Source organism: Perna viridis, chromosome 13 (assembly GCF_037379345.1).
Source record: "Perna viridis isolate PV_CMFRI_1.1 ecotype Kerala chromosome 13, ASM3737934v1, whole genome shotgun sequence".
NCBI lineage: Eukaryota > Metazoa > Mollusca > Bivalvia > Mytilida > Mytilidae > Perna > Perna viridis.
The window spans coordinates 29,351,391-29,366,027 of NC_142457.1; the positions used below are offsets into that span (position 1 = coordinate 29,351,391).

At 31.3% G+C, this 14,637-nt stretch overlaps 1 protein-coding gene across 2 annotated transcripts in view; it reads right to left on the reverse strand.

Annotated features, from left to right (window-relative positions):
- The window catches only part of LOC148600255 (Krueppel-like factor 6), a 43,852-nt gene that overhangs the window by 7,346 nt on the left and 21,869 nt on the right, over positions 1–14,637 (reverse strand). Inside the window, exon 1 of one of the 2 annotated variants that reach the window (XM_088558287.1) lies at positions 1,749–1,883. The exons of the other annotated variant lie outside the window; for it this stretch is intronic. Coding sequence (XP_088414413.1) covers positions 1,749–1,751 — 3 coding nt within the window. The 5' untranslated portion in view covers positions 1,752–1,883. Of the gene's footprint in view, positions 1–1,748; positions 1,884–14,637 lie in introns of those variants that run through there. 2 annotated transcript variants of the gene reach the window in all.

A 14,637-nucleotide genomic window follows, 5' to 3' on the forward strand; every position in this document is an offset into this window, starting at 1 on the left:
TCACATTCAAAAGACAGGAGCACGAACGGAGTTAGAAATTAGACTAATATGTCTCTTTTAGAATGTATATGATTTATTCCAAATCAGAAGATCTAAGAATTGGTATAATTATTTATTACTTTTTCTTTTTTTCCTAGAGATTAAAGACTTTTTGGATCTGACTAAATACCATTAAAACTTCAGACAAAATTCCATCATGTTTATACTTCAGTCATCAGTATACAGCCTTGTAATGACTAGTTGTTTTATGATCAGGTCGTGTTTCAAAGGAAGCTAAAGGACTAATGAATGAGAGAAAAAACTGATATTACAGATTATAAAGTAGGCTTCAAATATTGTTCACAAAAAACCTCATCATCAATGATCTATAATCAGTTGTTCCACATCTTTGTAATAAGCATACTATAATTTTGTTCCAAGAAAATATTTATGATGTTACAGCAAAAAGACAAAATATGACAATTTTTTTTATGCATCATTATAAAACCAAGACAAGATAGACTGACTTGGAATAACTGGTATCACACACATAATAAATATGTTTAAATATGTTATGTAAAAACAAATATCTCATGTTTTGAAGAAACATTCATTACAGCTTACTGTATCTTCATTACCTGCCATGCCAGACTTTTAAGTGAAGGCAAAAACTAACAAAAATCATAACTTTCAAGAATTCAATAACTGCTTGATCATAGGTGATACTGCTGGCCATTGACAAAGAGTGTGATAAGTGTAACCATATTTGTGTTGAATCATAACTTCTTAGTTTTTTTAAAATGCCTGCTTATGAAGTATGGAGAAGTCTTGACCAACTTCATATCTAATTTAAGATGCATGGTTTATAGAATTAACAAAATTTATGGAAGACCTTCAGAAACAAATAACATCACTGATCCAGGGAAGTACATAATAACATAACAAACTAGTTCAAGGATTAAGAATGGATTTAAGCACAACATATATATATATATATTGATGATTGAATAAAAATCAAACCATCTGGAGCAAAAAACCTACTGATAACATACTACACCTAACTTCTACTATTTTATCATTAGAAAAGAAACCTTACAAGAAAATCTGTCACCACCACCATTCTACTTTGATTGAGGTTACCCACGCAGTAAGTAAACTATGTATATGATTATAACACCTACACTGGCATGTGAATGGCAAAATCACATGAGACGTAATGGAAAAATAAAACAACAAAAAATAACATTATTTTAAAACCACTCAATAAATAAATAATTCAATACTCCGAAAACAAAGGAGGGTGTGTGGGTAAAAGGACCAGACTTAAAGCATGAAACTTAAAACCCCACTATCATTAAAATACATATGACCTTTTAACACTTAGTAATCCTGAAAAAAACAACATGATCTCTTACATAGCATTATAAGGTTATAATGATTGAAATATGTTACATGTCATAGACCAAAGTTTACCTTGTAAATCTATACTGTCATTCCAGATAATAGTGTCTATTTATTACCAGCTTTTCTCCAAATATTAATACAATAATATATAACATACCTTTTCTCTTTTTATGACCATACAATGACAAAAAAACAAAACAAAAAACAAAAAAAAAATAAAACAACAAAACCGTATCCTTTCAGTTACATAAAGATACTTGTTGAAAGTGAAGCAGTTATTGGATGCATTTATTATGGTAACTCCAGTCATTTTTAGTACTAATACCTAAATTTACTGAAGTTAACATAAAATCATATGTACTTACCATAAATACTACATCGCATTCTTACTTTAAAAAACTCATGAGAGTCACAACAAAGTTATTTTCTCAACCCTATTTAAAAAGAAAACATTGACAGGCTTGCAAGCAATGACAAAATTGTTCACATTACTTTGATACACAACATGTGATTAACCTTACACTCAATCAAGGGGAAATAACTCTAAATTACCAAACCAGTTGAATCATAAATACCTGCGAGACATGTCAAAATAACTGATATTACAACAAAGTTTACATCATAGGACTAATTAAATGCTAGTGTCAAAGGTCATTTCCTGATCAATTATCTATAATACCTATAGGGTAACAGACAATGCCACAAAAATGTATTACAGAGGTGTTATAGGGGCACAAAGGGGGACTGACAAATGATAATTGGCAATACAAGACAAAGATACAAGAAACCACTTCAGCAGTAGTTATATACCTATGGACAATGCTGCTGTACCACAAAGGAAACATCGATCAAAATATTTCAATTTTATGAAGGAAAAATATTGTATCAGCTTTTTCTTGTTAAGAAAATTATCACATACAGACAAGATTCCCACGAAGAACCCTACACTATATTCAATACATTCGGGAATCGTTCACAATATTCAATACAAAAATATTCTATTATGAATACACTGACTGAATGAATATTTATGTGGGCTGATTTGAGGAAATTATCACTTAATCAAATCAATATCAGTTTACATTAAAAATACAATCAAGGTAATAACAAAACAGTATAATTGTTTAATATCAGACATTGATTGAAGTCAATTTTTACATGACCTTGACAATGAAAAGAATGTAAAATAGAAATATGTAGGGAGTGATGCCAAATAAATCAACAGACTAAGAAATGATACAAACCACAACAATACTGATAAACTTTAAGGTAAAAAATATCAAAAGGTTTATAATTAATATACACATGTATATACACTAATAAATAAAACACAGATTTTAATAAATCCCATGACCCCGTGCAGGTCCGGGTGTTAAAAGAATAGGCCTGCAGTAGCGCTAAGCTTGTCGTAAAAGGTGACTAAATAGTGCTCAGAAACCTAGCCGGGGGCTAGGCGCTCTGCCCACAGAGCAACTGGGATGTGTGCCCCAGGTGGTGGAATGGGGTACCCCTGGCGTGTTACATGCTGGGGTGGTCAGGCTATAATACGGAAAACCTGACCGCAAACCATAGTGGTGCACCGTGTTGGGAAAGATGCCACGTTCCTCGCACGTTAAAGAACCCTGCTGTGGTATTCGATAGGAGTAGGAACCTTTGCGCTTCGCTACAGGAGGCTGAATTGCCCGACCATACCCATCCCCCTTTTTCCAGTGGCAATCAAAATTTGTCGACCCTATTATCCTTGTGACCCATTCTTTTTTTTTTTCATTTCATGTTCATTTTATCATCCATTTCATGTTCATTGTCTGAATATAGCGGAAATATTGCTGCTCGGACGTTAAACCCCAACAAACCAACAAACAAATAAATCCCATGCAAGTATGGCATAATCTGATACCATGACTAATCATCAACTAATAATGTGTTCAAAGATGTATCCATTTCAACCTAGGACCTGATTCAAAGTTTTAAAGTCTAAGGAATACACCTGGCCATATTTTCATAGTCGATTTTTATATTTTCATTTGCACTTTGTCATCATGGATATAGAAAACATGCTTTGACATTTGTAGGATGTTTATGCATACATAATAATATACTTCTATAAAAAAAAATTATAATATGTCTGTGAAAATATCAAAGTCATTTCATTACATCATTGTAAATGAAAAGGGTGAATTCCTGGTGTTGGATTATGTAAGAAGACTACAATTTACTCCTACAGAGATATTCATTTTATGATGACAGCAAACATATAGTTGTCAAAAAATTTACATAGAATTAATTATGCAGTGTAGCCCGAACGGTAGGCAATCTATGGTCAACTGGCAGAAATCTATGGACAATTAATGGTCAACTGGCAGAAATCTATGGACGATTAATGGTCAACTGGCAGAAATCCATGGACAATTAATGGTCAACTGCAAGGCAACCCATGCTCAACTGTCAGGCAATTCATGATTTGCTGCCAAGCAATGTATGGTCAACAGCCAGGCAATCCATGGTCAAATACCAGGCAATGTATAGTCAACTGTCAGGCAATCCATGGTCTACTGCCAAGCAATCCACATTCAACTGTCAGGCAATCCATGATCAACTGCCGGGCAATATATGGTCAGGCAATTTATGGTCATCAGAAGGGCAAACACGGTAACAGACTGGCAATCCAGTCAACTAGCAAACCACCTCAAGTCTGCTGATGGGCAATTATAAGTCAGATAGGTAGTCCATTTCTACTAATTAATTGCCTAATCACAAGGACTTTGCAGGCAATGTAAATCATTTTTTGAGCAAACATGCCACTAAGTTTACAAAATACTATTTATACCTGATTTGCATTGATTTGACACATTTAAATAAGATAAGTATCATGGTAAAGATATTAATGACAAACGAAGGCAAAACATCAGCTCATGGACAATCTGTGGTCAACTGATGGACAATCCAAGGTTAACTTTGGGAACTGATGGGCAATTCTAAGTACACTGACAGGCAATCTATTGCCAGTTTGTCAGTACAACCCATAAACATAAATTTCTTCATATCATTAAATCATTGTATTTTTAAACAATTATTGAGTTAAAAACTGTGAGTTCACTTTTGCAAAATTTTCAGTTACCCCAGCGATAAATTTATATCAATTGTTTCCATGAAAATAAACAGGATAATACAGTACAAATGAATAATGGACCAGACTTAAAGACCACTCAAGTTTTTATTAATCTCAAAGTTTGAACACCACTTAATGAAGGTTAGGATTTGAACTTCTAACAAATGGATCCATTTCAAAGGCAAAGAAAGAGAAAATAGGTCTAGATAAATAACATAGTACATTCAGATCAAGTCAATCAATGAATTTTCAAGTGATAAAATCTAAATCTGGCTATTTAATTTTCTTTAGGCTACTAAGATTAAGACTACTGTTCAATTAAATACTTTACACACAACTAATGATTATACAAACAGTAATCCCAATAATATAATTCTAACCAGTGGTGACCAGCACTTTAAAAGCTTTTGACCAGCTTAATAGGCAAGACCACGCTGAGAAGAGGGTCTACTAACAGACAATTATACCCAACCCTCAGAGATAAGGGCTAATCCATATCTAACCTCTTCATTTGAAAAGTACAAACAGCATTTATATATTTATAAATCTAAGGTAATTAAGCATGATAAGTGGAATATTATACCAGCATGGAGGTCAAGATAACTAGTATTGCAGTAAACCTAATAGTACTGCATGATAATTTTTGTCAACCTCTCAACCTTTATGTTGTAAATGGAAATCAATGAAAGTATGGTATGTTGAAAATTTGAGGCAAGTAAAAGTAATGAGAAACATTTAAAAAAAAATGTTCATATGCCAAATGAAAGAGCTGTATTATTTCTAAGGTTACTTTTGATTTGAATTTCATATGGAATTTCCCTATCAGTCTTCCTATTTCAAACTTGATCTAGATGCTATAACCTTCTCTTATTAACAAGAGAGACAAAACAGGAACAAAATAGACTTTTTATCAACAAATCATCTATATATAACCAAATCCTTTCGGAAATAATCATATCCAAGTGTTGAGTTACTTCCCTTTCTGAAGAGCTCTTCAGTCATTAAAGGAATAAAACTGTTATTGACCTGAACTTGACCTGAGATTTTAATTCATAGTAAAATGAAATTATACAATAATTTAATTAAGAAACTTCATATACTACATGTACATTATGTTTAAATTGAGGAAGTTGTACTTTCTGACAATTCTACATGATCCGTACAAAATAAAAAGTTTTGTAAAGTCTACATCCAGGTGCCCTAAAATACCATTTCCTGTAAAATGAGGACTGCTGATCAGGACCTTAATAATCTTTAGTAATATTTTGCATAAGTTTGACAAAGCAGAAACAGTCTCCATAAGAGGCCATACCATTCCAGTTTATGAATCACTGAATGTATTACATTCTATAAACCATGGGGTTCAATTTTTTTCATAGAGATGTAGGTCCTACACTTTTCAAAGTTCATTATCAATAGACAGAAAATCAGAAGTCCATAAAACAGCTGAAGGTCTAGCACCTAGGTAAATGAAAGGTCCAAGGCCAGACATAAAGGGTTACCAATAGTTTGAACCCCTGATTAAACAGTTGTTACCCCTATCAATACAAGTTCCTATATATATACCATTGAAAATCTTCAAATATAGAAACCCCGCAACTCTTAATATTTTACGTGTCAATTATGCAACAATTCATTTTTTTAACTTAGAAATTAATAAATTCATTTTTTAGGAAGTTTGCCATACATTTAACTTGAGAGGTACATGTCCACTGACCTTCAATTCTGTAAAAACAAACAGAAAAGAACTGAAATATTCTTAAGTTACTCTTTTACAGAATTTACCAGAATTCCATATGTCAAACTATTTTCAACAATGATTTCTATGATCAAAATAAAATGATAATTAAACTCATTTATAAGCAATAACTCTAGAGCTTAACAATGTAACTGGATCACTTGGAGATTCTCTCATTAAATTCGATACAACATGCACTATAAACTTAGAACTGAAACATGTATGACATGGAGTGAAATCATACTGCTGCATAAAATGAAATAAAATATAATAAGAAAAGTGTATGTTCTTTTAGATACAAAAGGGATATGTCAAGCTTTTTGTTAGGAAGAAAAGAGTATAAATAGTGTTACAAATAACTGATATGAAAACTATAAAAGATGTCATAAGGATGTATTAGATTCAAACAAAAGGAAGAAAACAGTGATATGACACATTAACAAAAAAATGCCCAAATAACTTCTGTAATTAGACAGTCTGAACACAAGACAGGTATCATCTATATCATACTAAAGAAAATAACCTGTCATCTTATAGGATTTTTATCTTCATCTATTTTTTTAAAATGATCAATGTTTTTATTTTGAAAAATTCAAATTACTCCTAAAATTCATAGCTGTACTGGTGTCATACACCTACAGTTTTGTATGTATAATCCATGGTTGTATTGGCATCCTACATCTACAGTTTTGATGTAGAATCCATGGTTGTACTGGCATCCTACACCAATGGTTTTGTACATATAATCCATGGTGGTACTGGCATCCAATTTATTTTCACTGATACTTCTGATACTTATTTTTGATGTCAGATCTGCTACTTATGGTTGTATAATGATGAGACTTATGCATAGCAAAAATCTTATCATTTTTGTTTTCTTGCTCACAACAGCAGCAAAAGAATTAAAAAAAAGTAAAAAATAACAGCACTTTCAGAAGATTTTTGTCTCCATGTTTAGGTGATTGACATTCTCCTACAACTTTAATATCTGAAGGAATTTGTCAACTTGAGAAAGATGTTTACATCTTTGTATATTTCATATTCCACAAAACAAAACAAGATATTCTTTCACTTAACCCAGATTGTAGAGATGCATTAAGATAGGAAGGAATATGATTCAAGGTTAAAGTGATTAAAATCCTATAATACACCTCTTAACATCCTTGAAAAATGTCATCAAAGTCAGGATGTTAATAGCCTTATAGACTTTTACAATTAATATGATACAATAAAGATCACATAATTATCAGCAGTAATCAGTTACTGACATAGCTTTTTGATCTATACCTGCATCAATATCAACCATGAAGAAGAAAGCAATTCAAATATAGGAATTTACCTTTGAGGGTACTAATACCTTATTGTGGTAATATCTCACAATTAAACCATGTTAAGTTTGAACATTTTACAACATAGGCAAGCATACATAATAATGTCATTTAAAAAGTGTTGACATGTTTCTGTTTTGCTCTGGAAGGGATTTATTTCTCTGGTTCTTGCGACATGTCTATTTACCTCAAGTTAGATTGGTAGATTTAAGAACAAGCAATCTGAACAGTATTGAGCCTCAATAAATGTGTTAGTTTAATGCAGTTTGAAACATTTTAAATTCACATCAAGATAAAATTTACATATTGATAAATGTTTCACTAACTTAATCTAGGAATAAATTTGCTGTTATATAAGTACATTCATGATAGTCTGTATCATAATATACTGAAAAAAAAAAATTGCATATTTTGATATATTCATTTTTTTTTCAAGCTAAGTATAGCTAGTTATGTAAGACAAACTGGGTTGTTGTATTGGCTAGTCCCAAGCTCTTGTCTATAAATAAACACTTTCTTCCCCTCCTTTTTGTTGTGTGACTTGCACACACTAACTAAAATTCCAATGAAACAATCCAAGAATCATTTTACATTGCTTATTTAGCCAGAAATGATTAAAACAGCAAACTTTTCATGTGTTCTTTGTTGCTATTTATATAGAGACTCAGTCCATGAGCTATTGTACAACTGAACATGTAAAGTCATAGAAGTTTAAAATCTAAATCCTCAGTAAACCTTACTCAACTTCTTACATTCAAGTACCAAGAATAATCACTCTAGAAGTATATAAATCTCAGAACTCAATCATCAAGCACAACTTTTCAACACTTCAGAATAATTCATAGAAAATATTAGATCAATAAAAACTTATCTGTTTAAGGTGGTCTGACCATTGACTTTTTTGTTATTCAAGTGCTCTGAGCAGTTCTACTTTCTTAAGTGTGACTTTGTGTTCTTCTGGTGTTTTATAACAGCCACCTTGTGTTTTTCAGGTGTTCTTAACAGTGATCTTATGTTCTTTATGTGTTCTGAAGTGTAATCTAGTTTTGCTAATCTGTTTTTTTTTTTACTTTTTTTTTAAGTGACCTTGAGTGCTCTTGGTGTTTAGAACGGTATTTCACTTGATTCTTGGGTTTCAAAAGTTTTTGATGGATTTTCATTGAATCATACATCTATACTTCAAACTTTGCATTCTTCAAGAAAGATTTCATTAGATATATTGGCAATTTGTCATGGACAACCAATTGACATTGAAATGATTTGGTTAGGAATACCTTTTATCATGAATTTTTGGTTGTGGAATGTCCATCCTCAATTACTAAATAGTATTTTTTTATGAAGATCAACCTGTATTTGCCTTATTTCTCAATTTTAATTTAATTAACATTTGTCATAATAAAAACCAGATAACAGGTCATTCACAAAAAAAAAAAAAAAAAAAATTAATATTTCAACAGAGAATTATTCTATTAGAAACATTGACTTAGGATATATCTGAGTAATATCAAAAACATTCCAATCAGCTAGTGATTCATTAATGTATTTTAGGCTATAAACCCCAAGGAAACAAGTGCTGAAATCAATCTATAAATGACCAGGCATTCACACCTCCCCAAACAGTGAGATCCATCAGATCCATTTAATCAGCTTATTATTCTCTCTCCTCAATTGTTTTTCATTCACAGAGATTAAGTTTTTGATAGCGAGGGCCAATAATTAGTTATTTAAATGCTCTTATATCAATCAACAATTTTCTACAGATATAAATACTCATTATTGTTTTGCCATGAGGGAAGGTTTTGGAGCTGTGTGTGATCAAATACTTGTAGAATTAGTTGACATAACATTAAAACCTCAATCAAAAAAAGAGTGCTATTTCTCTCAATTGACCAACTGGGGTGTATTGAGTTATGTAATTGTGAATTGTTGAAAATTCATGCCACTTGGGGACTTATTTTACTTGATTTAACAAAGCTGTTTTATATTTTATAAATTACATGTACATACAATACATGGAACACAAATATATCTATAAATTATATGACATAGAGACTCAATATAAACTGAAAGTCTGTATACAAGTGATATGGTGTAAAACAATCTGATATTCACAGATAATATTTTTATTAGATATGTAATTGATTATTCATTGATGTTTGGACTGAAGTCAAGCATCATCAATCCTATCATGTTCTCTATCTTGAGGCATTGCTTTTGCACCAAATAATATTTCATTTGCACAAAAAAATCTTAGTCATGGGCGTACCAAAATCACAGAGAAGCAACAAATCCCAACACAAATCCAATCCCCCTACCACCCTGAAATATTTGGAAGTTTTTGCTCAAAAGGTTTTTTTTACCATACACCTACAGATTAAAATGAAATATTTGCAAATACATCTCACTTTTAACTAACTTGTAAACATTTTGTCTTAGGTCAAACTGTTATTAAGTTGGAAAACCCTATTAATTATTGAAAACTTGCCAGCATTTGTCTACATTTTATATATAAAGTACCAGTTTACTACAAACCAGTATGGATAAACTGGATGCCAACTTGATGGCACCTTTAAGGCTTGAGAATTTGGTTTCAACAGGTTTTACTATAGTTAGCTGTATCTGTTCCATTGTATCAAAGGATCTTCCAAGACTTTCTTGGAGGTATTAAATACAGTAAAACTGTATGTAGAAAATCTAGATTTGTAAATTTGTCTTACATAAATCTACATTTCCTAAGGTACACATTAAGAACCTGTCCAATCCAACCATTTGTTTAAAATAATGACAGAATGTCACTTGGAATTCTAGTATCTACAGGTTTAACTGTATAAATATATATATATATGCATAATTTCACAATTACTGTTGTGATTCAAATAAAGCTATAAAATTCACATATAATACTTGAGTAAGTTTAAGACAATCAGAACGTCAGAACATTCTAAAAAATAGTTTTACAGATTTACAGTGTAAAACATGGTGAAATTGTAGGCTTGACAAATTGTAATGTACCCAATTTAAACTTGTTTTTACAAGGAGTAGATTTTAATTTAAGACACCTATATGTGAACAATTTCATTTATCTAAGCATTCCATGCAGTGAATGGATCTAGACTAATCTAATATTATTCTAATTTATCTAATTTTAAATCGAAAAGAAATTTAACCAGAATTTTCTCCCCAATACTTGTAGTCTTTCCAAGATAAACTAAACTAAGTCAACAATATCCTAGTATTATATAAGGGACACTTCAACATTTTTGTCTCCTATATACATTCTGATAGAGTCATAGTATAAACAAAATCACCATACAACAACTTCACCTATTTTAAGACAGAATCATATCATATTTTAAATCTAGAATGAAAACCACAATCTTCATAAAAATTAAAATCTCTGAATTGAAAGGTCTGCAACTTATAATAACATAGTATTGAATCCAGTCAGTCTGAAATAAAACCTACAAATCTGTCTATCTATCTTCAATCTGAAAGATCTGATATCAATTACAGTGGAACTTTAAATTATACCATGGGTAGGAAAGTTAAATACATGTATAGTAGAAGATGTGATTCCACACCACAAGATCACAGGCCAATAAGATATATGATACAGGCTTGCTGGTTTGTCATGAAAAAGGTTTAAGACGAACAATAAATATATGATGCTTAGATCAATCCCTCTCTAAGTAGGGCATCTATTGGGACATTAAATGATACCTGACCATGTTGTAAACAAATTTTTTTGGGATAAAAACAACTTAAAATGGTCACAACATTCGAGTAAATGGTCAGATCAAACTGACATTTGAACTTGAACTGTAATTTAAGATATCAAATAACTATTCAAAGTTTGAAAAAAGATTGTTTAATATCTTCTGAAATAATCATCTAGAAACTGTTGGGGGGATGGATAGATGGACTGACGGGCATGGATATCACATAATACTTTAGTCATTTTATGTGGCGGGATGTGGGCAAAAAAAAATCCTTATAAACCATACAGGAAACCTAAAAAGTTATTCAGAAGGCAAAACAATACAAAATGTGTATCAGTGTGAAAGTTTCATCAAATTCCATTCAAGGGTTTCAGGAATAGTTGATCAGAGCTTGGGATGAACAGACTGACAGCATGATTACTAAATACAAGCCACTTAGTGAGAGTGATATGCCCTAAAACATTAAGAAAAACAGGGAAAATAAAATCAAAATTAGTAAATATTTAAAAAGTCTGTTGAGAAAATTAGAACATCTATCATCCACTGTAGCTAGCACAAATACAGAATATAAAAATTGAAATAACATTGTAATAAATATTTTGCACTTGCACATAATAATTCAGGAAACAAGAGCCTGGTTGTTTCCTCAATGTTCCTACAGTGGTTACAGCTTGTTATATTAATTGGACTACTTATACTGATGAAATCTGATCTTCCTGTTGGACTTGAAAAAAACAGGGTCAAGATATCCTCCCACAACTGTTTACCATTCAAAAACTATAATGTTCTCTCTTCATAGTTCATAAAATACCCCCTATCAAATCATTATCTCAAAGACCAATCCACTCATTTGAAACAAAAACTTAACAAACTTTTTGAGTTTTTATTTAAGTTCACAAATGACAAGCCACAACAGATTTACAATGACAAAAGGTCCTCCTACTATCGACATTCTTCATTTCTATCATCCTATCAGTATTAATGTTAAATACCTACAGAAGTGACGTGCAGAAAGGAGAGTATAATTTCTTTTACTTTTGACAGAGTAAGGTTATATCCTTGCCAACACCAACGCAAAAGCACTTTTATAAATACATGTATGAAAATCTTTACAAAATGTATTGTGTGCAGCTAACATTGCATCAATTGATGGTCCCCTTTTTCAATATTTCTGACTTTGTATCAATAACAAAATAAAAAGAAATCTTAATAAAAATACCCCAAAACTTCAGTATCAAGTTCCACATTTGTAATATGGAAATATAATACAAGGAAACTGGTCATCCATAATAGGAATATTTTCACTGAATTCTAACATTATTATGCATAATTTAATGAGGCATTTGTGGAAATGTAGAACATAATTCCAGACCTAGTACAACTGTATGAAACAATATCTCCAAAAAAAAAAAAAACATACTTGGTGGTTACTAAAATTTTAATTCACTTGCTGATAAAAATAATCATAGCAAGACCATTGAAAATAAAAACAAACTGAAGATAACTGCAGACTCCTTTTGGGAAAATTATTTTCTTATTAATAAAAAGTCTCACATAAAGGGAACATAAGTTGATGGTTAAAAGGTCTGAAATGGGTCATGAATGTTTGATGACAATATAAAAATACAAAATATCTCAGTGTGGTTCAATCTTAAAATAATTACTGGTCACTTTAACAGACAATTTATTGTTGTATGGGGAAACCAAATTCATTCAATAGAAAATAAAATCGGGACTAGAAAATTGCTTGTAATAAAATGAACATTAAATTCATGGTTCAAAAAATCAAACATCAATGAAAACAATTTCATACCAAATCACCTCTGGTAACAAAATAAGTCATTTCACACCAACAGTAAAACACCATCTTTTGGTAATAATTTTATACTTAGGAATAATAATATGGGAATATATTATATAATACTCCATGTAAGATTACCAAAAAATGTTTTATCAAATCTAACCAAATATTTGTTTTAGCATTGTGGTAATCTCTAGATTTAGAAATTCAAGTGTCAAATTTGTTCTCCCTCACCAAGTAATCAGAGTACCATAGGTTTCATTACTACAGCCTACTGCTGGCTATTATGAGTGTAATGACCAATGGGAAAAATGTGACCAAATAAAATATGTCCCAATACCATTATCAAAGTACATGCACATCATATACGACACAAATTACCCTGAATATTTGTGACAGGTATCTAGCCAATATTAAGATCCTGGTAAAGAGTCTTAAATTGATCATTTTAAGAGAGCAGCCTTAAGTGATACTTAACAAAACAAGTAACAGTAGCCCATGTATGAATTATGATACCAAGATGGACAATAAGTGGGTTCATCAGACTAGAACACTGAACAATATAATGACCTGTCTTACTTATGATCAGGGAAGTCAATGAGTTCCTGGTTTCAATGGTATCAGGAAATTTTAATGAATTTTCAGTGCACGGTCAAATAAGAATTTGTTGGTGAGAGAAGAAAACAAAATTTCTTTTCTGATGCCTTCATGTGTTATATCTTTCAGATTAAAAACTCAGGTCAATTGCAATAACTTTCATCATTTCACATACATGTACATGTATAATAGTTCAGAGATAAACTGAGGCCCAATAACTATTTGATAAAGTTACAGAATGATCTCACAAAAGATTCCTTCTTTCTCAGGGGAGTCTGCAGTCTAATTTACAGCAGAATCAATATCAATGTCTATAACCCAGTTTCATGGTCACTGGTCATGGAAGTCTTGTGTTACTGATAGATTGAAGGTTAAGGGTCAGTATGGACATAGACATTGTAAAACATACGGACATGATGGGACTTCTACTGTACATCATAATGTTACATGTACTTGATGGTAACATTGAGAACATGCCACAGGCTGTTACAATATCATGGTCACCTACAGCAAATGTCAAGGCTGAAACAGAGGTCAGACTGTGAAGGTTACCGTGACCAAGGTAAAATAGAAAGAGAGTTTTACTGAAGATTCTTAGAACATTTAATTCAGTAATGATATAAGATCACTTCACTTCAGTTTAAGCTGTTAATAAATTGAAGGTGAGTGATGTAGAGAACTTTACCAGCAGCTATTAACTAAACATTGATGGTTAGTGTATTTCTTCTAGTCATTTGACCTAGACCATTATAATCTTACATGCCCTTAAAATTTTTAAAATCAAAATTTTACAGTAAATTAAATTTACATGCAGGTCTTAGTTTTCATGAAAAAATGAATATAATGAGCAGGAGAGATTTTCAAACAAATAAATCATGACACAACAATACATCCTATGTACTTCTTCTTTTGTTGGAAACTAAAGACAAAAAGGGATTCATATAACAATATCAGCTACAAAA